The following is a 24169-nucleotide window of genomic DNA, read 5'->3' on the forward strand; positions in this document are numbered from 1 at the left end:
GGCAATTGTAGAGAAGAGAATTAATCAAGTGAGATATTTCCAGCTGCTCCTAACCTATATCCCTGCTCATTGTTCCAGAATAAGGATAAAATGAAATATTCTCAAAAATCTTGCAGACATATTCAGGGCTGGCTGGGAAGGGATATTCCATCTCCAACCCAAGTCTGGAAACCCATTTAACCCTGTACGTTTGAGCAGAAATCTCCACCTAATTCTATAAGGGAAAAAGTCATCATAGTTCCCCAGCATAATTCTCTAAAACTATAGAGGAATGTTTTTTCCCCTGGGATCCCTAGTTCTATGAATTCACATTAATATTTTTCCCAGGGCTAAAGGGAGGTGTGAAAATGGGAAAGCATAGAAACAAATTAATAGGCTGTGAAGGCTCGTTTCAGAATGGCACAAGGCAAGATAGTCAATAGAAACAGACTTAGGTTTTGCTAGATGTCAAGAGAGAGTGATGTGTTGGGCACACCTGAGAACAGAGTATGGGCTCAGTGACCCAAGACTGGCAGCAAATTCTATTTCACAGCGGGAGAGGCAGAAGGGTCATGGGAACGATAGTGGGGAGAAGGCAGAATCCCACAGGGGCACCTTCTTACCCAAAAGGAGTACAATAGGCACTATATGATGCAAGCAACTTGATAATCTATAGATTATTTGAATAAACATATTTTCTAAAAACCTTGAAAACTCTTTGGGGTAAAAGGGAGGTTTTATGCAGACATCAGAAAATTCATAGAAGAGCAACAAAATCAATTAAGGGGCTAGAGGGACTGAGAAAAAAAGATTAAAAATAATTAAATTTGTAATACTATTGCTTGGCTAAATAGTGAAGGTGGGGATATGATTGTGTTGTCCCTTTTTGACCTGAATGGGTATTCAAAGTTCAGGGCCCTTCGGATATTCCTGCTGGAAGTATTGAAGATAGAATCTCATATTTCCTTTGTACATTCCTTGTAAATAAACGAGATTGCATCAAAGTCCTCCTTTTCCAAATACAGGATTAGCCAAAGGCAAAAAGAGGAGTTTCTTAGCTTACAGGTCCAAGCTTCTTTTCAGCCAGCATCCCAGAACCAGAACCTCTCTCTAAGTTTCTTTCGGAATCTCACTTTGGTTATAGGCTTCTGCTTGGATTTTTCCAGGTAGTCTCTGTTTCTCTCTGGTCCTGTGCATTTATGCACACACGGGTTCTGCGCCCACCCCACCAAAAATAATACTTAGTGGGTGCACACACACACCCCATGCCCATACAGTCCAAACCTCTTCGGTGGGTTCACATAACCCTTTACTTTTAGATGGAGGGCTGTGGTTAATTTATCCTTACAGTTATGCCAACTGAAGAGTGTATTCACACCCATCAATTACAACAAGGTTTTAACTCAACCCATAACAAGGTTCCACCCAGCTCAAAGAATAACTTTCCACAAATTGAAAAGGAGTACTTGTGGCACCTTAGAGATGAACCAATTTATTTGAGCATAAGCTTTCGTGAGCTACAGCTCACTTCATCAGATGTAATCCGATGCCATCCGATGAAGTGAGCTGTAGCTCATGAAAGTTTATGCTCAAATAAATTGGTTCGTCTCTAAGGTGCCACAAATACTCCTTTTCTTTTTGTGAATACAGACTAACACGGCTGTTACTCTGAAACCTTTCCACAAATTAGTTTCTGAAGGTGTACACACCAAATAGGAAAAAGAATGTTAGAACAACTGTCATGAAATTAAGAAGGGGACAATTTAGGCTTTGGGACAAAGATTAACCAGAATGCTGGACCAACAGACTGTTTCAGTGTAGAAACTCCAATTTCCCTAATCCAAACTGCCTTTCTGTATTAGTTTGCTCTATTGCTGCTGGATTTATAGACAAATGGCCTGGCCCATTTCTTCCGCACCACCAAAAACCATCTCTCATGCCTGCTGCCATCACTTTAGGACAACATCCTGATTTTCTCCAGCAGGAAGCAGAATTTCTTCATCTCACCTCCAATGCTCTCTTGTAGTCCCCCAGGTGAAAGGCACAGTATCCAATCCAGAGGTCAGTGTCCTCATCTTGTTCCCCTGCATGCCGTTTAAACTTCAAAGAAAAAGGAATGCAAAAATGACACCAGCTGTCAAGGTTTGTGAGATTGTCTCATGTGAAACAAATCCATTTATAAAATTAATATTAGGATGATTTCTGCTGGCTTTACAACCCTGGACACTGAAGTCAAGCTGTATCAATATCACATTTTCAAGGAGAGGCATTCTATCCAGTCACACAGTCTCTGTACAAATATTTAAAAGCTGTAAACGTAAAGGAGGGCAAGCGGTTATTCAGGCTGGTGCAAGGGGCATAACTAAGGTGTGAGAAAGAACAGAAAAGACAAATTAGTTGGAATAGCTGGAACTTTTCCCAAACAGGAAGCTCTGCTGCAATTGGGAACAGTCTGCTAAAAGGAGCCTCATCACCCCAGTCATTGGAAGAAGGGTCTGGGCAAGGCCCCGGGGCTGTGCTCTGGGCATCAACCTTGCACTGGCGGGGGATGGGGGGAGTGGACCCGGTGACCTGCGGCCCCTCCCGTTCGCATCCCCGTTGTCTGGGAGACTGGCGGAGTTAGCTCGTTAGCTGCGGAAGCGCAGAGCCCCGTAGGCCGAGCCCTGCAGTGACCCCGGGGCAGCCCCCGCCCCCGTTACCTCCAGCAGGGCTATGGCGCCGGTGAAGTCCCTCTGGGCCAGCAGCTCTTCTAGCTGCAGGACTTTCTTGCCTTTCTTCTTCCGTTTGTCACCCTGGGGCGGGGCGCCCCCCACGGCCGGCTTGGCCCGAGAGAGCATCTGGAGGGGGCAGAAAGAAGACGGGAGACGGGCTCAGAGCGGGGAGGTGCTGGGGGGCGCCAGACCTCCCCGCTCCTGGATCCCCCAAGCGGCGACTCGCCAGAGGCGGCGGCGGCGGCGACCTCCCCGCCCTGTCCCTCACCATCTTGCTCCTCGCCTCTCCAACGACTCCGTTACCCCGGTAACCCCGCGGGGGGGGGGGGAAGAATGACTAAGTGAGACACCGAATAGGCCCCGGCTGGAACTCACGTCCCCGCTCACAGTTCCGACCCCGCGGCTAACGCAGAAGAGGAGCCGCTCGATTCTTCCGGGAAGAGTTTGAGAAGGGGCCATTTCCGCTGTGGCGCGTGGTTATCACCATAGCAACCCAAGGAGCTAATTTTGTCGCCGCAGCGTCACAATATTTGGGGTTTTTTGGGTTAATGTCCCAGCTCATGGGGACAAGCGGTTGAGATGAAACCGTGAGTTTTCATTTATAATACAAAACCCAGCCTTCAGGGGTACGGAGACAAGCTTGAAAACAGGACCCAGGTACGCTTGAATCATAGACTATCAGGGTTGGAAGGGACCTCAGGAGGTCACGGAGTCCAACCCCCTGCTCAAAGCAGGGCCAATCCCCCATTTTTGTCCCAGCTCCCTAAACGGCCCCCTCAAGGATTGAACTCACAACCCTGGGTATAGCAGGCCAATGCTCAAACCACTGAGCTATCCCTGCCCCCCAAAGGGCTCATAGAATCATAGAATCTCAGGGTTGGAAGGGACCTCAGAGGTCATCTAGTCCAACCCCCTGCTCAAAGCAGGGCCAATCCCCAATTTTTGCCCCATCCCTAAATGGCCCCCTCAAGGATTGAACTCACAACCCTGGGTTTAGCAGGCCAATGCTCAAACCACTGAGGGATAGCTCAAACCACTGAGCTATCCCTCCCCCCAATCATCAATCAAGAAAGCAAAGGGAACAGATTTTTGGTGTCCAACTTATGCTTTTTCAGTGCCTTGGGTGGGGTAATAGTGTGATTGTGCAGCAGAAAACTTCGTGCTGTGGTACAACACCAGTGCTTTTGTCAGGCGAGACCATAGTACCGTCTTTTGACAACATGCTTAGGGGCTCTACATAGGATATAACACTAAATTATGAAAATCGGAACAGGGAACTACTGAATTTTGTCCCAGGCAACAAATGATGCAGTGATGATGTCATGACATGTATCAGCATGTGCTATATGATGTCATCACTGTTCTCTTCAGTGCCATCAGTGTGCAGGGGCCTTTACAGACAACTCAATAGATGAGTTCCTCCCACAAATGGCCCATTAACATTCTTCAAGTCAGAGGGAAGAAAGGAAGTGGGAGAGCAGCTGAAGGGGTTTTTAGTGGGTTATAGATTGTTGTCCTCGTCCTCAAAGGAAACCTGCATAAAACTTTCAAAAGACAAGTCTGTGAGCTTAACTTCTTAACTTTGCTAGACACTAAAAATCATGGTCTGAAATGAATAGACATTGGCTTTATGGCTTATTAAAACTGTGTAAGTGAACTGTTAGTGGGCCTCTTCACCTTGAACAATCCCTTGAAATATGTGCTAACCAATCTGTTCCATCTTGTCTTTAGCTGTGACACTCTGAATACGTTTCCCAGACCTGAAGAAGAGCTCTGCATAAACTCAAAACCTTGTCTCTCTCACCAACAGAATTTGGTCCAATAAAAGATAATACCTCACCCACCTTGTACATCTAATATCTTGGGACCAATATGGCTTCTCCAACACTCTACAAAATATGGACATTTTGCAGTTGTTTGTTGCACCAAAGCAGTCAGGGTGTTAACTCATTGACAGTGAAAACCCATTGTTTCTGTTGTCTATCACATCTCATGACACAGAGCCTGCCTGGAGAGTGAAACTGAATATTCATGGAAACACTAGTGACTTTTAAATAATCCAGAAGCAGACATCTAAACTTCAACACCTCCCAGAACGGAAGTCACCTGACACAGCCCTGACTAGCCCTGAAAGTACTCTGAACAAATGGGCCAGAGACACAACTTACAAAGACCAACAATATCGTGTGCCCCAGTGGTAGTAGTTATAAAGAAAAGTGGAAAAATATGAATCTGTGTGGAATTTAAAAGACTTAATGAAGCAATTGTTAGAGAAAAATATATTATCCCAACTCTGGATGATTTCCTTCCCAAATTGAAAGGAACTAAACTGTTCTCCCAAGCTGAATGCCTTGAGCCAACTCTGGCAAATTCCTCTAGCCAAAGCTGAACTGACTACATTTATCAAACCCTTTGGGAGATTTCACTTTCGAAGATTACCATTTGGGATTACCAGTGCACCTGAAATTTTCCAAAAAAAAGATGGCAGAACTGTTAACGAACACAAATGGAGTTGTAGTTTTCATGGACAATGTTTTGATATATGGATCTTCAATGAAGAACACAACAAAACCCTCAACAAAGCCCTAGGCCTAATCAGTCAGTCCAGATTGAAGTTAAACAAAGAAAAGTGTGTTTTCCGCCTACCCCAAATTGAGCTTTTGGGACAGGCAATAAACAAAGATGGAATCAGTCCATCTGAGAAAGTAAAAGGAATCTGAGAATGGAATGCACCAACAAATGTACCAGAACTGAGAGCGTACTGGGCATGGTAAATTACCTTGGTCAATACCTACAAGACCTTTCTACAGTGACAAAATCACTGCATGAACTGTCCAGTGCATCTTGGCGATTGGGGCTAAATCAAGACATTGCCTTCTAAAAGGCAAAATAAATTATTTCAGCGGCTCCAGTTTCAAGTACTATGATGCAAACAAACCCACAATGGTCAGTGTGGATGCAAACACCGCTATGGCCTAGGTGGTATACTGTTGCAACAACACAAATCTGTGTGGAAGCCAGTTGTGTTTTGCTCTTGCACACTCACAGAAGCAGAAAAGTTATACAGAGTGAATGAAAACAAGGTCCTGGCAAGTGTGTGGGCATATGAAAACTTTTACAGATATCTGTGTGGATGGGATTAATTTACAATGATAAAAGACTATAAAACCCTCATCAATGGAAAAGGCTTGGATCAAGCACTGCTGAGATGTCAGTGTGTATTGATAAGGTTAGTGTGATTTAAACCAACTTCTAAATATGTTCCTGAGAAAAATCTGGTAGTAGCAAACACTGTCATGGAACCCCGCATCACACTGTGACGTTACCCAGGGTACAATTTGGACTGTTGAATAGCTGAGCCCCTTCAGTTCTCTAGCCTGGGATGCCCTTTACATTATTTTGCGGTATAAACAGCCACTCCTGGCCTGCTCACACAATCTTCAGCATGTAAATGCACTCCCAGCTAAATACATGAGCACTCTGAGCATTCACTTTACATATAGGGCAATACTCGCAAATTCTAAGTCCCAGCCTTGTTCCCTGAAATGTGCATCTTGTGCTCCTCAGCACCCTCCTGTATAATACAAGTTCATAGAAAGTCCATCATTTCATCAAAGGAAAATGATAATCCGCCAGGCTTGTTATCCCACACCCTTTAATTTAAACACTGGTTAAGACAAAACAATAAGATATGCTTAATACCTACAGAAAGATAGATTTTAAGTGATTACAAGTGATGATGCATAAAAGTCAGGATTGGCTACAAAAAAAAGAGTAAAACTCAAGTTAATACCTAATTTAACAAGTGAACTTAAAAGCAAAAGATTTTGTCTCACCATAAGCTGCAGTAAGTTTCACAGCTGGATCCTCTTTTCAGCCTGGAACTTCTCCCTTGCCCCCTTCTGCCTTGGTTCAGAGTCTCTCTGGTATTCATTGATGTCATAAGCATAGAGATGGGAGGAGAGGTGATTTTGAGGTCACTGTCTCTCATTCTTATATCCCTCTCCCTTCTTTGAGGATTACCCCGAGCTGGGTGTAGGCAACAAGCAGCTTCTTTTGGACTTCCTGTGATGCAATGTAAATTTCTTATTCATACCTTTCTCCTGCTGAAGAATGGCCACTTAAGCAGCTGTTAGTTTTTTTAACACCTCGCTGGGGTCAGTGTGTCTTTGTCTCTGAAAAACTGGTTTGTGGGCTTTACCCAGTATTACAACACATTTCAGTAACAATCATACAGTAGAATATCACAACTTCACATACAGTGTTGCTACATATATATCAATGGGGTAATAATGTTCAGTAGATTATGACTTTTCAAATGATACCTCACAAGGCATACTTTGTACAAAATTTACCACAGTCTTGTAAAAGTGATGAACATGATTGTATAGAGTGTCACACTCTCAGCTACCTATGATCTCAAAGATGATGTAAAGGCATACGGCGATGCACACAGATCAGTGTCAGAAAAGAGGCTACACCAGCTACAAAAAAGCAACCTCAACAGACATGCAACTGCAATAGGTTCTAAATTACATTAGGGCTGGCTGGCTCAACTATAAAGGATACTAAGGAAGTAATAAGAAACTGCTCTGTGGTACATAGACAATTAAGTAAATCGAAAGGACTCAAGATTAAGACGACTGCATTGTAATTCCAAATGAAATGACAGAAGAAATATTAAACCTCATCGATGAAAGACATCAAGGATTAACTAAATGCCATAAATGGGCCAACCAGCCAGTGCAGTGGCTTGGCATCAGCAAGGATAAAAACAATAAAGTATCTGCATGTGAACATTGCAGAACTAATAGACCAACACAACACAAAGAACTTTTAATAACACCACATCTACCAAACAGACGTTGGAAGAGACTAGCTTCAGATTTCTGCGAATACAAAGGATATCATTGCTTGGTCGTAGTGGACTATTTTTCCATGTATAGAGAAATAATGTACTTGAAAGACATAACATGTCACAGTGCTATCAAGTAACTGAAGTGCACGTTTGCTTATTTTGGCATTCCAGAACAACAAGGGATGGACAATGGACCACAATTCACTGCAGCAGAATTTAAGTCATTCTGAACAAAATATGATTTTGATTATATCACTAGCAGCCCATGTTACCCAGAAGTGAATGGAGAGGCTGAGAGAGCTGTACAGACAGCCAAGAAGACCCTACAACAGGAAGATACATTCCTTTTTATCTGAGCTACAGGTCAATAGCAGCTACAGGATATAGTCCAACATGACTTATGATGGGAAGACAACTCAAAACTACTGCTCCAACTTTTGGAAAGAATCTATTTCCAAAGTGGCCAGACATGAAGAAAGTAACTAAATCTGATAAAAAGGTAAAATGAGCTTATAAACACTTTTACATCACACAATACTCAGAGAACTGCTGTGTCTAGAACCTGGTGACCATGTTCATGTCAAATTGGACAGAGAGAAAGGATGGACAACTTCAGCTGTCATAAAGAGAAATAACTTAGAGCCCAGATATGTGATTGAGACTAACAGTGGAGAGTTCAACTGAAACCATTGGCATCTAAAGTTTGTTCCTCAGAGAGAACAATCAGCAGAGAAAACTCTACAGACAGTGGATTCCAAACTGACCACATCCAGTTGTTGCAACTAATGGACACCCAGATGACCAAGCTGTTACGCTTTCAGGTTGTGTAATTCGAAAGCCAGTATGATTCAGAGACATTTAACAGAATAATTTATACTGAACTTCAAAGATACATGTAGGTACATTTTGTAAATGCTAGGAACGTATTAAAGGGGGAGATGTAATGGAATGCTAAACTGTATTATGCTGTTAAGCCATGAGGTGTCACAGTGTGCAACATACCTTATTTCAGCTAACCTCAGCCTTACAGGGCAGAGCATTAAAGGATCTTATGGAAGATGCATCTCTGGTGTATCTCTCTGAGAAGGAAACTAAATAAATGACATAGAAGTTTGACCTGTCAGTAGCAGCCCTGCAACCTATCATTTATGAGGTGTACATGACTTCTGCCAAATCTGCAGAGAACATGTAGCAAAGAGAGGAGCTGAAGCCATTAGAGCCAGGGAGGAAACCACCTGGCCACACTCACAACCAGAGCAGACCTGGTCCCCACTTTTCTGGAAGTGAAGGTTGGCTGGATTGCCGAGCTTTGATGCCTTACAAGCTCTCCAATATTGGCTCACCCCATTGAGTGGTGCTTGTGTGCCATGCTGGTGCCTGTGGGATTGGCTCTCCACTGGTTGGGCTCACATGCATCTGAATGTGCCACTGTCGCTCTGGCCTTTTGCTTCCACTAGTCTGCTCATGGCATCAAAGGAGAAATCGTTCACAGTAAATTGTGCAGGTCTGTGATCCCTCGTCTCTCTTCTTACTTGTTTTGAAGCAGCAAGTTAACCATGTTGACAATTAAATAATCATCATTGGTAAACTGAGCCAACACATAATTGAGATGAATGGGGCAGTTCATATCTCTCAGAATTATTGTTTTATGTTCTCTGCAGATGCAATCGATCATCCCTCAGCCAACTCCGTGGGTGCTCCGGGGCTGGAGCACCCATGGGGAAAAATTGGTGGGTGCTTTGCACCCACCGGCAGCCAAGCTCCCCCCCGCCCCACCTTACCTCCGCCTCCTCTCCTGAGCACACCGCATCCACACTTCTCCGCCTCCGTCCCAGCGCTTGCCGCTGCAAAACAGCTGTTTCACGACGTAACAAGCTCCAGGATAGAGGATCGGGAATGTGGCTCACTCAGGGGAGGAGGTTGAGAAGAGGCGGGGCCGGGGTGGGGATTTGGGGAAGGGGTTGGAATAGGGGCAGGGAGGGGGCGGAGTTGGGGCGGGGACTTTGGGGAAGGGGTTGGAATGGGGGCAGGGCAGAGGCGGAGGTGGAGCAGGGCTGGGGCCAGAGGGGGGCCGAGCACCCACCGGCGCCAGCAGAAATCGGTGCCTGTGCTTAGCCCCACCCCCCCTCTCCTTCCAGGGGGCCGGAAAATCCACAGATGGCTCTTTTTTGGTCTTGCCTTACCTTTCCTGGGCTGGAAGTGGAGAAGCAGTTCATTTCATCTTCATCCCCTCTTCTTCTTGACAAGGGTGTTGAAACTGGATGGAAACCTCCAACACTGAGAGTCATAGAGCAAGTATAGCATTTGACTCCCTCACTTACGGAAATGCTCTTTTGAAAACTCTTAGGGAGAGAAAAATATCTCTGCTGTCCCGCTCTATCGGCCAGTGCAACAATTCAGCAATAATGGATAAGCACAGTTGCTGCATATTTCTCTAAAATGATCAGTAGTGAAATGGTTAACACTGTTGAAATTTAAATGGCAATAATTAGTCTTCAGAGTTAACGCCCCATTGAAGTGAATGGGGCAGTTCACATTTCTCTTAGAACTACTGTTTCAGCCTGTCTGCCTGCAGACTCAGAAAGAGAACACCACATCAATTTTAATTTAGATGGCTAATTTTGCAAACAAAGGGGCTAGAGATTTCTTTTCATGTACATACAGTAATACAGTAACTACTTAATGTTGTTTCATTGTTACATTGCTGATCAATTAGGGAACATGCTTGTTTAAAGTTGCACAGTGCTCCCTTATAACGTTGTTTGGCAGCTGCCTGCTTTGTCCACTGCTTGCAGGAAGAGCAGCCCATTGCAGCTAGCTGGTGGGGGCTTGGAACCAGGGTGGATCGGCAGCCCCCCCATCAGCACCCCGCTCCCCTAAGTTCCTGTGCAGCGGGCTACCAATTGCCGGCAGTTCATCTGTCCCCCCACGACTGCCATGTGCTGCTCCTGCCCTCTGCCTTGGAGCTGCTCCCAAGAGTCTCCTGCTTGCTGTACAGGGGAGGGGGAAAGAGGGGTACTAATGTCAGAGTGTCCCCCTGCCCCCTACTCCTATCCCCCGCTTACCCCTTCTCCATATAGAGCATGGGGGAGACACAACAAGGCTCAGGACAGAGAGAGCGGGCCGCAGCTGCTGTCTCAACTTCCTGATCTTTTTAAAGGCAATGTACTTAGAATGTGGTGTCAGGGTACTTAAAGGGGCAATGCGCATCTCTCTCTCCCACGCACAAGTTGTGTGTCTCTGTCTTTGTCTGCCATGCTGTCTCTCCTCCCTCCATTTGTGCTGCCTTGTAGAGTGTGGGGGGGGGGGGGGGGGGAGAAAACCTGGATTTGTGCTGGAAATGGCCCACCTTGATTATCATACACATTGTAAAGAGAGTGGTCACTTTGGATGGGCTATTACCAGCAGAAGAGTGAGTTTGTGAGGGGGGGGCAAGAGGGTGAGAAAACCTGGATTTGTGCTGGAAATGGCCCAACTTGATTATCATACACATTGTAAGGAGAGTGATCACTTTAGATAAGCTATTACCAGCAGGAGAGTGGGGTGAGAGGAGGTATTGTTGCATGGTCTCTGTGTATATAATGTCTTCTGCAGTTTCCACAGTATGCATCCGATGAAGTGAGCTGTAGCTCACGAAAGCTTATGCTCAAATAAATTGGTTAGTCTCTAAGGTGCCACAAGTACTCCTTTTCTATTAACAACAATGTGTTAACCCTTGAGGGCTCAGCCGAATTTTAGCTCATCATTTAGCAGTAAGGCATTCTCTGGGAAATATCCCACCCTCTTCCACCCTCTAACTTCACCACCTAAACCAAGCTTTACAATCATCATTGCTGTGTACAGTATTAAATTGTTTGTTTAAAATTTATACTGTGTGTGTGTATATATATAAAATACAGTTTTTTGTCTGGTGAAAAAAATTTCCCTGGAACCTAAACCCCCCCCCCCACACTTTACATTAATTCTTATGGAGAAATTGGATTAGCTTAATATCATTTCTCTTAAAGTCACATTTTTCAGGAACATAACTACAACAATAGGCGTGGAGTTACTGTAAAAAGTCTGCAATCTCTGTGCCCAAAGTAAGAAATACTCCACTTTCAAAAAGAGGATAGTTAATTATGGAAACACAGAGACCATGGGTCTGATACTGAAAGGGGATTTGTGCTCCCATGATGTTCCAGTGAAATCACTTAGATCAAGCTCTGTTTGATAACATACATGAAACCATTGATTGAGTGGATATCTCCAAGAGTAGTAGCACAAAAATCCAATGGATAAATATAAATGTACACAGATATGAGAGACTTGAACTCTTGTAAACAGTGCATTGCCATCCCTTACAAAAATAAATGAAATGTTGAACAACCTGAAAGATACTTAATTGGAATTATCATCTGCATATCAACAGATATCTGCTGAATTAGAAGAGCACTTTTATTTAAGAACTTACATATGATTTATGCACCTAAATATGAAAATTATGGTCAAAGTGACAAAGTTCATAAAGAAATAACACCTGCACCATTTACTCTAGTAGAATTACCAAAGGGCTCATGGGGAAATATAGTCTTGGACATCAGATCAGTTAATGATCAGGCAGTAACTCAGAGATATCAGGTTTCAGAGTAGCAGCCGTGTTAGTCTGTATTCGCAAAAAGAAAAGGAGTACTTGTGGCACCTTGGAGACTAACAAATTTATTTGACCATAAGCTTTCGTGAGCTACAGCTCACTTCATCGGTTGCATTCAGTGGAAAATACAGTGGGGAGATTTATATACATAGAGAACATGAAACAATGGGTGTTACCATACACACTGTAACCAGAGTGATCACTTAAGGTGAGCTATTACCAGCAGGAGAGCGGGGTGGGGGGGGAACTTTTGTAGAGATAATCAAGGTGGGCCATTTCCAGTAGTTGACAAGAACATCTGAGGAACAGTGGGTGGGAGGGGGAAATAGTTTTACTTTGTGTAATGACCCATCCACTCCCAGTCTCTATTCAAGCCTAAGTTAATTGTATCCAGTTTGCAAATTAATTCCAATTCAGCAGTCTCTCATTGGAGTCTGTTTCTGAAGTTTTTTTGCTGAAGTATTGCCACTTTTAGGTCTGTTATTGAGTGATCAGAGAGATTGAAGTGTTCTCCGACTGGTTTCTGAATGTTATAATTCTTGACGTCTGATTTGTGTCCATTTATTCTTTTACGTAGAGACTGTCCAGTTTGACCTATGTACATGGCAGAGGGGCATTGCTGGCACATGATGGCATATATCACATTGGTAGATGTGCAGGTGAATGAGCCTCTGATATTGTGGCTGATGTGATTAGGCCCTATGATGGTGTCGCCTGAATAGATATGTGGACACAGTTGGCAACGGGCTTTGTTGCAAGGATAGGTTCCTGGGTTAGTGGTTCTGTTGTGTGGTGCGGTTGCTGGTGAGTATTTGCTTCAGGTTGGGGGGCTGTCTGTAAGCAAGGACTGGCCTGTCTCCCAAGATCTGTGAGAGTGATGGGTCGTCCTTCAGGATAGGTTGTAGATCCTTGATGATGCGTTGGAGAGGTTTTAGTTGGGGGCTGAAGGTGATGGCTAGTGGCGTTCTGTTATTTTCTTTGTTGGGCCTGTCCTGTAGTAGGTAACTTCTCGGTACTCTTCTGGCTCTGTCAATCTGTTTCTTCACTTCAGCAGGTGGGTATTGTAGTTGTAAGAATGTTTGATAGAGATCTTGTAGGTGTTTGTCTCTGTCTGAGGGGTTGGAGCAAATGTGGTTGTATCGTAGAGCTTGGCTGTAGACAATGGATCGTGTGGTGTGATCTGGATGAAAACTGGAGGCACGTAGGTAGGAATAGCGGTCAGTAGGTTTCCGGTATAGGGTGGTGTTTATGTGACCATCGCTTATTAGCACCGTAGTGTCCAGGAAGTGGATCTCTTGTGTGGACTGGTCCAGGCTGAGGTTGATGGTGGGATGGAAATTGTTGAAATCATGGTGGAATTCCTCAAGGGCTTCTTTTCAATGGGTCCAGATGATGAAGATGTCATCAATGTAGCGCAAGTAGAGTAGGGGCATTAGGGGAACGAGAGCTGAGGAAGCGTTGTTCTAAGTCAGCCATAAAAATGTTGGCATACTGTGGGGCCATGCAGGTACCCATAGCAGTGCCGCTGATTTGAAGGTATACATTGTCCCCAAATGTGAAATAGTTATGGGTGAGGACAAAGTCACAGAATTCAGCCACCAGGTTTGCCGTGACATTATTGGGGATACTGTTCCTGATGGCTTGTAGTCCATCTTTGTGTGGAATGTTGGTGTTGAGGGCTTCTACATCCATAGTGGCCAGGATGGTGTTTTCAGGAAGATCACCGATGGATTGTAGTTTCCTCAGGAAGTCAGTGGTGTCTCGAAGATAGCTGGGAGTGCTGGTGTTACTCTTAACATGTTGTAACACAGCATATGTCCACATGGAAAGTTACTTCCAGCAGTGCACAGGCATTCACATCACCATTTAGAACAAATTTGCTTAGAGTAAAATAGGTAGTGTGTCCTTTCTTTCATTAATAATAAGCTGGTGGTTTCTCAGTTACAATTAGCAGTCAGTTGTTCAAATCAGAGAAACTGCCATCACAAATAGGGCTTATTGACATTCTTATTGCCCATCGCAGCAGAAAGGCCAAGGACTGAATGGACCATGGAGACTGAATTCCTCTCTTAACACCCTGAGATGTTCCCTTCATGTCAAGGCTGAGGGACATAAGCAGGTGGCAGATAGCTGGTAGATTGTACTACTGCAGTTGGTGGTGTAAGGGTTCCATGCATAAAGGACCGGATCCAAAACCCATTGAAGTCAATGGGCATCTTTTCATTAACTTCATTTGCCTTTGGATCAGGCCCAAATACAGGACTTCATCTTCAAAGGCATATTATTATTTAATCCAGCATGTTTTATCAGCACCAAATTCACTTTTTTAAAAATTAGGAAAACTAAATGTAGAAAATACTATGGAAAGTCAGATCAAAGGAGGTAGCTGTAGTAGTCTTGTTCCCCATATTAAATGCCAACAAACGTTTTTTAAAATGTAGTGCCAGATTGAGAAATCTGGCTTCTTTATTAATAATGATGGCATACTGCTGCAACAACAGTGTATGAATCACCTGCATTATCTCCCAGGCTGTGTACTTTTAGTGTGACTGATGATCTTGTTTATTCCCACACAGAATTGCTGGGAGACAGTGGATTTATGTGCACTGATAGCAGCAAAAGGGGAAGTCCTGCAACTGGGGGTAAACATAGAGATAAGTCTGGGAACACAATAAGAGTTTAAATTAAAAAACAAAGAGTAGTGGGTAAGGATCGAGAATAGGGAAAAAAGAGAAAGAAGGGAAAGAGAAAAGAAGAAAGGGAGAGAAAAGAAAGTCAGGAAGTGGAGTGCATCCTGACAGCTTTAAACATTGTTCACGAAGACATTGCCGGTGTCAGTCTGGCAAACATTGAAAGCTGTGCAGGAGTCAGGGTGAGAATCCTATAGGCTTTCTGAAAGATGGGCAGTTCTGGGGCCAGTATCCTATAGCCTTTGCCTGTCTGATGCCTTGCTTAGACACATGTACAAAGAAAGGAAGCCAAAGTCATATACGGAGCGAGTTGTTTTATTTACAGTATTGGGGTCCCAAACACATCTTACAGGAGGGATACGTTGTCTGAAAACTGCAGTAATTTTTTTTTTTTTTAAGTAAGGGTGACTCCTTCTGGCCAAAGGAAAGATGGGTCTTGGCTGTAAGCTAGAAAGATGGAAGAGAAGAGAAATTACCAGTCTTTACATTTTTTTCATACCATTTAGATTATTCAGCTGTTTGATTCATTATGGATTTTAGGACACTGGATGAGCTTGAATTTTGTATTGATTTTTAAAAAATCTCTGACCATCACTTTGAGCTGAGAACTCTCTCCCTGTTCTCTTTTCTGTGTAACATTGGCCTGGTTACAGGTTTCAATAAGAGTTCAAAGAGCTCCATGTGGGAGAATCAGAACCTTTATTCTCAGCATGTCAGGTTCCAACAAGCGAAACATGGCTATGGACAGAAATATTGCTGTGTAATAATGACACCTGTCTCCACAAACCTTTTCCCTATAATCTATCAGCCAACTTTAATTAGAAATAAAGTTAGCTCTGAAAAGCCAGTGCAGTTTCTATTATGCTTTGCTTATCATCAGCAATGCTGTCTATCAGATCTGGATAGTAGAATCCTTATTACCACTGATGATTTAAGAGGCAGAAAAAGTTTGAATTTCAGATCCCAGATGGATTTTGGAATGTTGGCAGTTAGAAAAATCATCTTCTAACTAGCCATATTGGATCAGGACACCACTGAGAACAAATAAACTTGGACACTACATTATTGTCACAGGTTTGCTTTTTAAGACTTTTTAGTGACATTTTGATTCTGGCATCTAACAACTCTGAATAAATAAACTAAAACAGAAGCATCTGTTATTGACTTACCTGCAAATGCGACTGTTTATTTTTGAACATACTACATATGGGAAAAAGTCACTGGAGTGAAGAAGATCAAGGACGTTTGAAAAGAATCCCAACTATTGTCATGTGAGGACAGAATGCAGAAAAAAAGGTGTGTGTGAGATCTTGCTACATCGTACACCCCCTAGGCCAGTGGTTCTCAACCCGTGGTCTGCTTGCGGCTCAATCAGTACACAGCTGCGGCCTGTGTGACATCCTCAGGGTCATACAGGTAGCATATATTTTGTGTGGAAGTGGCCCACATAACATATAGAGCCCAAAATGGTAAATAGGTTGAGAACCACTGCCCTATGCCAAAGCTGGAGGGGTTAAATACCACCAAAACATGAAATTTCCTAAACAAATTCTATGTAACATAGCCATCCATAAGGAAGGAAACAGTACTGCCAATCCAAACATATACAAATCATGAGTCCAGCTTCCCAAGAATTATGATTGGCTTAAAAATAAAGAGATTTAAAAAAATAAATGTGTTATACCGATAAAATAAAAACCAGCAGGATCTTATTAAAGGGGAAAAGGCAAAATACCACATTTATTGTGAATATAGAAAGAATCATAGTAAGCAGTTAGTTATAGCTATAAGATTCCATTCAATCTCATATTTATTCATACATTCATTCATATACACACACACACACACACACAGGTTCTGCAAGGTAGTTATCATAGTTATCAGCCTTAGAGCTGCTCATGCCAAGCCACTGGCCAGCTGGCCTGGACATAAGGAGGGAGCAGGGCCTTGTCAGATGCTCATCTGATGCTCCTGGAAGTTGGTTTGCAGAATCAGACCCCAAAGTTCTCACTTTCTAGAGTCCATTTTTATAGGAGTTTCTTCTTATGCTAGTCTATGGGAATTGCTTCATCATGCTGTTGCTGAATCAATCAGCAGATAGCACATTCCTGATGGCTCCGTGCTGCTATATGTTATCTTGTTCTTTGGTTCTCCCATTCTTGAGGCTGTTGGGTGGATTCCAGTCTGCCCTCCGAGGGTCCTCTGGTTATTTCCACTTGACGCCTTCTTCAGCCGATGGACACTGGATTCTTAGGCTGGCACCTCCCTGATCATTCAGTTATTATCCACACCAAGCATCCATCCACATACATCCTCTATCTCTATTTTAATCACAGTTGTTAACAAAGCGAGATGAATACAACAAAAGGGCGGGGAGTTTCTGGGTGCTGTTTCTATTGTTACAGAGTATTGCTTTGAGTCTCTCTCTGTGTGAGTAATTGTTGTTACAAAGAATTGCTTTGAGAACAGACTCTGTCTTAGAATGTACTAACACAATTAGCAGCTTGCAAGTTTCACACATAGAGGGAGAGACAGTACCAAAAACCAAGAGACCTCTTAATTAGTAATACCCTGGAATTTAAACTATGGGGAATCAAACTCATTTGTGATTTTAATACAGAACTTCTTTAATATGATCCAACAAATGTTTGGTTCTTTTTATTTGCCTTCTGACTTTTGAGCCTTTTGGTGCACTTGCTTCACATGTTCAAGTTTTGCCTCTGCATCTAGGAGAGCAAGAAACTTACTTTTTTAAAAATGAAAGCTGCACGATATCAGTATCTGGAGCTTTCAGGAAAAAAACCACTACAAATTCAAGACACAATAGAATCACAAAAGTTGGTAACACTGAAGAAATAAACAATTGTAAGAAACATTCAGTGAAAAAATAATTTTATAGGACACTATACCACAATGTTTCATTCACAGTATAAAATCAGATATTTGCGTAGCAGTATATGATTCTCAATATGACTGTTGTTTGAAAACATACCATTTAGCTGATTGAATATTCCTTAGTAGCTCAGACAGAATGTGGGACATTAGGCAGCAAATAAGAGATGTCCCTTAAAATACAGGATGTGAGTTCATACACCCCGCAGAACTATTAGGGCCACAGAACTGATGTCAACATCCATGTTTGTGTGATTGATTGCTGCTACATTCATCTGATATTTTCACATCATCTACTGATTCCTAGGCTATAAGTTTTCAGGAATCCTCAGTTACTTGCTTGTGGCCATTACTTCTCTGCTCTCCACCTTCCATGGATGTAGAGGTATTATTATGAGTAGCCTAAGGAGGTACAAATTGATGTAGTGGGATGCAATTAAGAAAAGGAAGATTAGGATGGATATCAGAAAAAATGTTAACAATGAGCTCTATTAAGTTGTGGAAATATGACTCTGGCCCACTTTGTTCCCTGTTCCTCCTTTAGAATGTGAGCTCTCTAGGCTAAGGGACCTTATTGCACTATGTCAGCCATATTCTAACCACTGCACAGTGTTCCTGTACTTCTAATAATGTTTATAATAAAATTAGTCTCTGAAGAGAGGTGTTGAAAGCCCCATCATTTGAGTAATTTAAAACGGGACTGGACAAAGCACTGGAGAACATATTTCAGGGAGCAATCTTGATGGGCTGAGGGAACTGACAGAACAACTCAGCAGGTATTCTGCTCTGATTTCTGTTATTCTATGTGTCTATGAATGTTCCAGAAGAATAAGAGAGGAGCACTCAGAATAGTTTTGGAACAGGAAGTTAATGCAGTATTATCTGTTTAAACTAGATTGAATGAAATCCAGTTGTTTATTATCCAGTGGAACAGCAAGCTGAGCAAACAGGTAGTGTCCTTGAGTCGGGATGAAATCCTAGCTCAACTAAAGTCAGTGTAAAACTCCCATTGATTTCAATAGAGCCAAGATTTCAAATATAACACTGAAATTCAGGAATCTCTCTCTCTTTCTCAGTGTTTTGGATATTTACAACAGTCTGTGGCCACATAACACATACCCAGATATTATACTTGTTGGCAAGAGACCAAGTTTACCCCCTAAACAAAGTGTAGCTTTCATTGATTTGAATGTGAGTTGTTCATATATATCTGAAGGCAGAATATGGCCTAAAGCATCAGGGACGAGTACTCATGACATAGTACTCATGACTAGGTGATCTAAAGGAAGATCTTCATTAGCCGTTAGTAATACTAGGGCTTGTACCTGCTTTCAAGGCCTCTAGCCACTTGAGGACAATGCAATCAAACTGATAAACACTTGACATGACCAGATGACACATTCCATGCAGAAGAGGACAGCAACAGATATAAAAAACCAGGATTTCTGTTTTTGCTTGGTGAGGCCTTGAGGGATGGGAGCTACTGATTTATAATAGGGTGCTGCCTGGGAATTCAGTTTTGTGGCAAAGAGGGAAGAAATGTCCTGCTGTTTTGATACTTTAGTTATTTTTGCATCGTGTTTTTAGAGGGCAGTTTTAAGCTGCAATTAAATCCAAATAAATAGTAGATACAGCCCAGTACATTACACAATTCCCATAGTTATAATGACATGCAAATGTAACATACTTAATTCCAGTAACTTTACTAGTATTTGCTGATTGCTTCCAGTAGGCAGACTAAGAAGACCATTTAGGCTCAAAGCCTGCTCCCATTGACAAGATTCCCATTGACTTAAGTGGGAGAAAGCTCAGGCCCTCCATGAGTAATTACCCCAGAACAGCCAGAGATAAGCCAATAAACTAGACATGAAGGGCTCCATCATCCATTCCCAATCTGATGGTCCATCCATCCACTCCTATGCTCATACCTCTATACCAGCTTGTTATTTTAGAGTTCCTACATTACAGTTTATAAGAACAGGTTTGAATGTGCTGGTCTGCAATTCTAGGCTCACTTTTAAGTGCTCGATAGAATAATGTGGTTTGCTCATAAACCTGGCAGCTGACATTGAGTTATCTCCCCCTCCCTCCAAAGATAAAGAACAGTGAAGTATTTATTTGGCAGTAGGGGTAAGCTCATATACAATATTACATGGACTTTGTAAACATGTATAAAATATATAGTGCTCCTTTAAATACAGACTTTTATAATGAGATAAACCAAGAAAATTCTGGTTTCAGTTCAGTTGGTCTGTGCCACAAACACTGTATTTGCACAGTTGGTGTTTAATTTCCTTGTTTTGTTTTAAAATAATCTCTGGAAAGTTATAAAAGTTTATTTAGTCTTCAGTGGGGCTTCAGTCCAGGTTCTGGTGGACAGGTAGTAGCTGCTATGGATGTCCATTAGTCCCAAAATGCAAGATCCATCACATTCAATAAAATATGGATTCAATATTTATCTGCCTTAAGAGCTGTTGGCTCCCTCTACCTTTCTGTTTCCTTTTCTCCCTTGTCAGAATAGCCAGGGGATGGGTAGATATTTTTACCTTTTCTTACCCCCTGATCTGAGAACATTCTCAGTATGTGTTCTTGAGAGGATCCACTCAAGAATACTGCCTTGTTATCTCTGAATGATTTGAGGTCCCACATGTCAAATCTGTGACCTGCAGGAATTGGGTCCCTGCATGACTATTAGCAGTCACGTCACAAAAACAATTAACACAATTGGCCCCCTCATTGGTAGTCTCAGGAGACAGGCCAAAGCCTCAATAGACTATGAAAACTTGCATTCCCTAGAAGTGTTGTCTCTATAGCAAAATTGGGGTACATTGCCCAGGGTGATATTGGGGGATTCCTAAAACATTGATTCTGTGCTGATTCTGGAGGTTTTCAGTCAGACATTTTTTGGCAGCACTAAAAATCATTTTGATTGGAAAAACTAAAGGAATGAAAATAGTATCTTAAAGACATAAAAATTATATAGAGTAATATAATAACCCCCAAACTTAGGGGCACAGCCAAAAGGGGTGACCTGGAAGGGCAAAACAAACACAAAGCAACCATCTGTGTTTCTCTGGGGCTTTAATGGATCTTTTACTTTATATCCATTTACATGGCCTCCTTTTACAACCCAGCTGGCCCCTCCTTCTTTCTCTTCCCTACCCATCAATTCACTGTGATGCAGAGTTAAAGTTTCCTTATCAGACAAAGTGCCAGTACTATCTCTCTTTTATAGCCTCAACCTTTTCATGAGCAAACACACAAAGCAACCTTTGGCCTCTCTCCTTTCCTAAGTTCTGTTGCTTTTAATTCTTCACAAGCAGACGTGCCAGTTAGGGTAGATGGGTGTGGGGTGGAGGTGGAGGCAGAAAAGGGGAGAGAATAAAGGGGTGAAAGAGATACGGTATAGCTGATCGGTGGATATACAACATGAATCTTTGTTTCAGCCTATCCAGGAACAACAACAGTGTAGTGTGTGTATATGTGAGCATTGGGCAACGGGTCTAAACTGAGAGGAGTAATGAGGCAACGAATGCTGGGTCCAGACCTCTGGCCAACGCTCCTCTGTCTCCAGCTGCTGTGGCAGGTTGGTGAGGGCAAGTGTGTCAAGGACAATTATGTAATCAATGTGATGCAGCTGAATCACACAGACCTTCCATGGACCTTCGATAAAATAAAACCAGCTGTCCAGCTGGGACTAAGTATGGTAGAAGAGGAGCTGAAGAGTGCAGGTAAGGGTGTGATGCTGTGTGTTCTTTTCCCCTTTAGACATTTTGGGTCAGACTCTGAGCCCTGGCCCTCCCTCAGTCAGTGCTTCTACAAACTGCCCCTCAAAGCTGTTTTTGGGCTGTCCAGTCACCATGTAGATCAGACAATATCTCTCCCCTTCTTTCAAAGCAGTGGAGCCACAGTGCAAGGACTGAACCAGGGATGTTTGTGTGCAAGTTGATACAAACCATTCCCTGAGTTAATTTCTGAAGATGTTAGGTTGGGATTGAGAACATAGAAACTGCTGAACCAAATCAGACCAGATCAAGGGTCCATTGAGTCCAGTATCCTGGCTTCTCCTCTAGCAGAACGGATCAGTGATCCATCTATTCTGGTAACTTCTATGTTAGATAATAACAGATGTGTCAGCCCACTCCCGCAGTGATACACATAACTTTGTAACATTATGATAAAGAAATTTCATCCTGACCCCAGCTGCTGCTCAGATTATTCCCTGAAGTGTGGGGATCAGCAGCCCTTATAATTTTTAATTTAGGTAGCATCACTGCAGATGCTATTCTTACTCATTTTCATATCTAACCCCTCTCTTCAATATCACTAAACCAGTGGTTCTCAAACTTTTTTTCCGCAGACCACTTGAAAATTGCTGAGGGTCTCGGAAGGCCATTTAATGATCTTTCCAAATGTTGTTTGTACCATTAGCTATTGTAAAGTGCTTTGGATAAAAGCGCTATATAAAAAAAATTAACATTTTTGTTCTACAAATAAAAGCACACAACTCATATTTTTATATCAGTAGTTTTACCTTTCTAATGCAATGGATGTGCCCTTTCTCCCCCACCGTAGCAGCCCCCCGAGCTGGGGCTGGGAAGGAGAGGGTTCTCTCCCTTGCCACACCAGCCACAGAGCTGAGGCTGGGATGGAGGGGCGTCTCTCCCTGGCAGCCACAGCCCTGGAGCTGCGGAAAGTCGCCTCTTTCTCTGGCCGCCACAACCCTGCACATCTCAAATTCCCTCCACCCCCTCTTCTCGCCCCACTGCCCCCCCACCTACCCTATTCCCCCCAAGGCCACCACCTCACCTTACATGCACATCTTCTCCAGGGTCCAGGCACCTAATTAGTGGAGCCACGACTGCACGGCTCCACTAATTAGGTGGGTGGCCCTTCATTCTCTTGTGTGTGGCCATCCAGGTGCGCACCTTACAGGGAACTATCTGTGGACCACCTGGATGGAGGTCGTGGACCACTGGTGGTCCACGGACCACATTTTGAGAACCTCTGCACTAAACTATTTGCCTCCATAATGTCCTATTACAGCAGGTTCTAATGACAGGTTTCAGAGTAGCAGCCGTGTTAGTCTGTATTCGCAAAAAGAAAAGGAGTACTTGTGGCACCTTAGAGACTAACCAATTTATTTGAGCATAAGCTTTCGTGAGCTACAACTCACTTCATCGGATGCATTCAGTGGAAAATACAGTGGGGAGATTTATATACACAGAGAACATGAAACAATGGGTGTTATCATACACACTGTAAGGAGAGTAATCACTTAAGATGAGCTAATACCAGCAGGAGAGTGGGATGGGGGGAAGAGAAAACCTTTTATAGTGATAATCAAGGTGGGCCATTTCCAGCAGTTGACAAGAACGTCTGAGGAACGGTGGGGGTGGGGGTGGGAATAAACATGGAGAAATAGTTTTACTTTGTGTAATGACCCATCCACTCCCAGTCCCTATTCAAGCCTAAGTTAATTGTTTCCAGTTTGCAAATTAATTCCAATTCAGCAGTCTCTCGTTGGAGTCTGTTTTTGAAGTCTTTTTGTTGTAATATTGCGACTTTTAGGTCTGTAATCGAGTGACCAGAGAGATTGAAATGTTCTAAGAAAACTATCTCCTTTTCCTCCCCATTTTTAATGTTTTGTCTTTTTGTTTCATTTGAATTTGATGCCCTCTGATTTTTTTTCCTGTAGCTTTAAAAAGCATCTGATATTCTGTCTCTGATCATGCCCAATACCTGATGTTTCAGAGAAAGATGTCAGCCCTCTATAGTGGAGCTAATTCTGCAATCTTATCCAGTGGAATGGAGGGTAGGGGGAATTCCTTCCCAGTGAATTTTGGGAATGGAGGCACCTTAGTATGCAGGCCCATATTAATGGATGGGCTAATGGGGCCATAGCCCAGGCCCCTCAGAAGACTACACCCTCGCCAAACCCATGGAATTACAGTAAGTACTGTTGTGATCTGCACTCACTTGCAATGGCATTCAAATTTGGCCCAGCCACTGCTGCATCATGACCAAGGAGCGACTGGGACAAACCTGAGGAGTGTTGTGACCCCAAGTGCTAGGTCACAATGCCCAGAGCAGGGAGCCAGCCCCAGCCCCATGGGACTGGAACCACTGCTGTAGGGTAAGTGTAGGCTGCACAGAGGTTTTTGAAACTGAGGCCCTCCCACCCTTCCAAACAATTAAAAACACTGAAGGGAGGCCCCCGAGAGCAGAGAGTATAGCAGGGCTCAGGATATTCTGTCTCCAGGACCTAGAATGTTCTTAATCTGGCCCTGTTAGTATGAGACTGTACTGCTCTCTGTCACGAATGAACAGGGAGGGACCCTCAGTGCATCAGTGAGTAGATGTGTCTTTTAATGCTGTTTCCCATTTCTCCTTCTATAGGAAAAAA

General features: G+C 43.1%; 1 protein-coding gene across 3 annotated transcripts in view; it reads right to left on the bottom strand.

Annotated features, from left to right (window-relative positions):
- The window catches only part of IFT56 (intraflagellar transport 56), an 80507-nt gene extending 73773 nt beyond the window's left edge, over positions 1-6734 (bottom strand). The window contains exons 1-3 of one of the 3 annotated variants that reach the window (XM_073327300.2): positions 6527-6734; positions 2679-2816; positions 1987-2079 (exon numbers count right to left, since the gene is read on the bottom strand). In XM_073327300.2, coding sequence (XP_073183401.1) covers positions 1987-2079; positions 2679-2816; positions 6527-6529 — 234 coding nt within the window. In that variant the 5' untranslated portion in view covers positions 6530-6734. Of the gene's footprint in view, positions 1-1986; positions 2080-2678; positions 2817-2958; positions 3011-6526 lie in introns of those variants that run through there. The other 2 variants (XM_073327299.2, XM_073327302.2) reach the window with 2 other exon arrangements.
- Positions 6735-24169: the final 17435 nt, after the last annotated feature.

Source organism: Lepidochelys kempii, chromosome 1 (assembly GCF_965140285.1).
Source record: "Lepidochelys kempii isolate rLepKem1 chromosome 1, rLepKem1.hap1, whole genome shotgun sequence".
Classification (NCBI taxonomy): Eukaryota; Metazoa; Chordata; order Testudines; family Cheloniidae; genus Lepidochelys; species Lepidochelys kempii.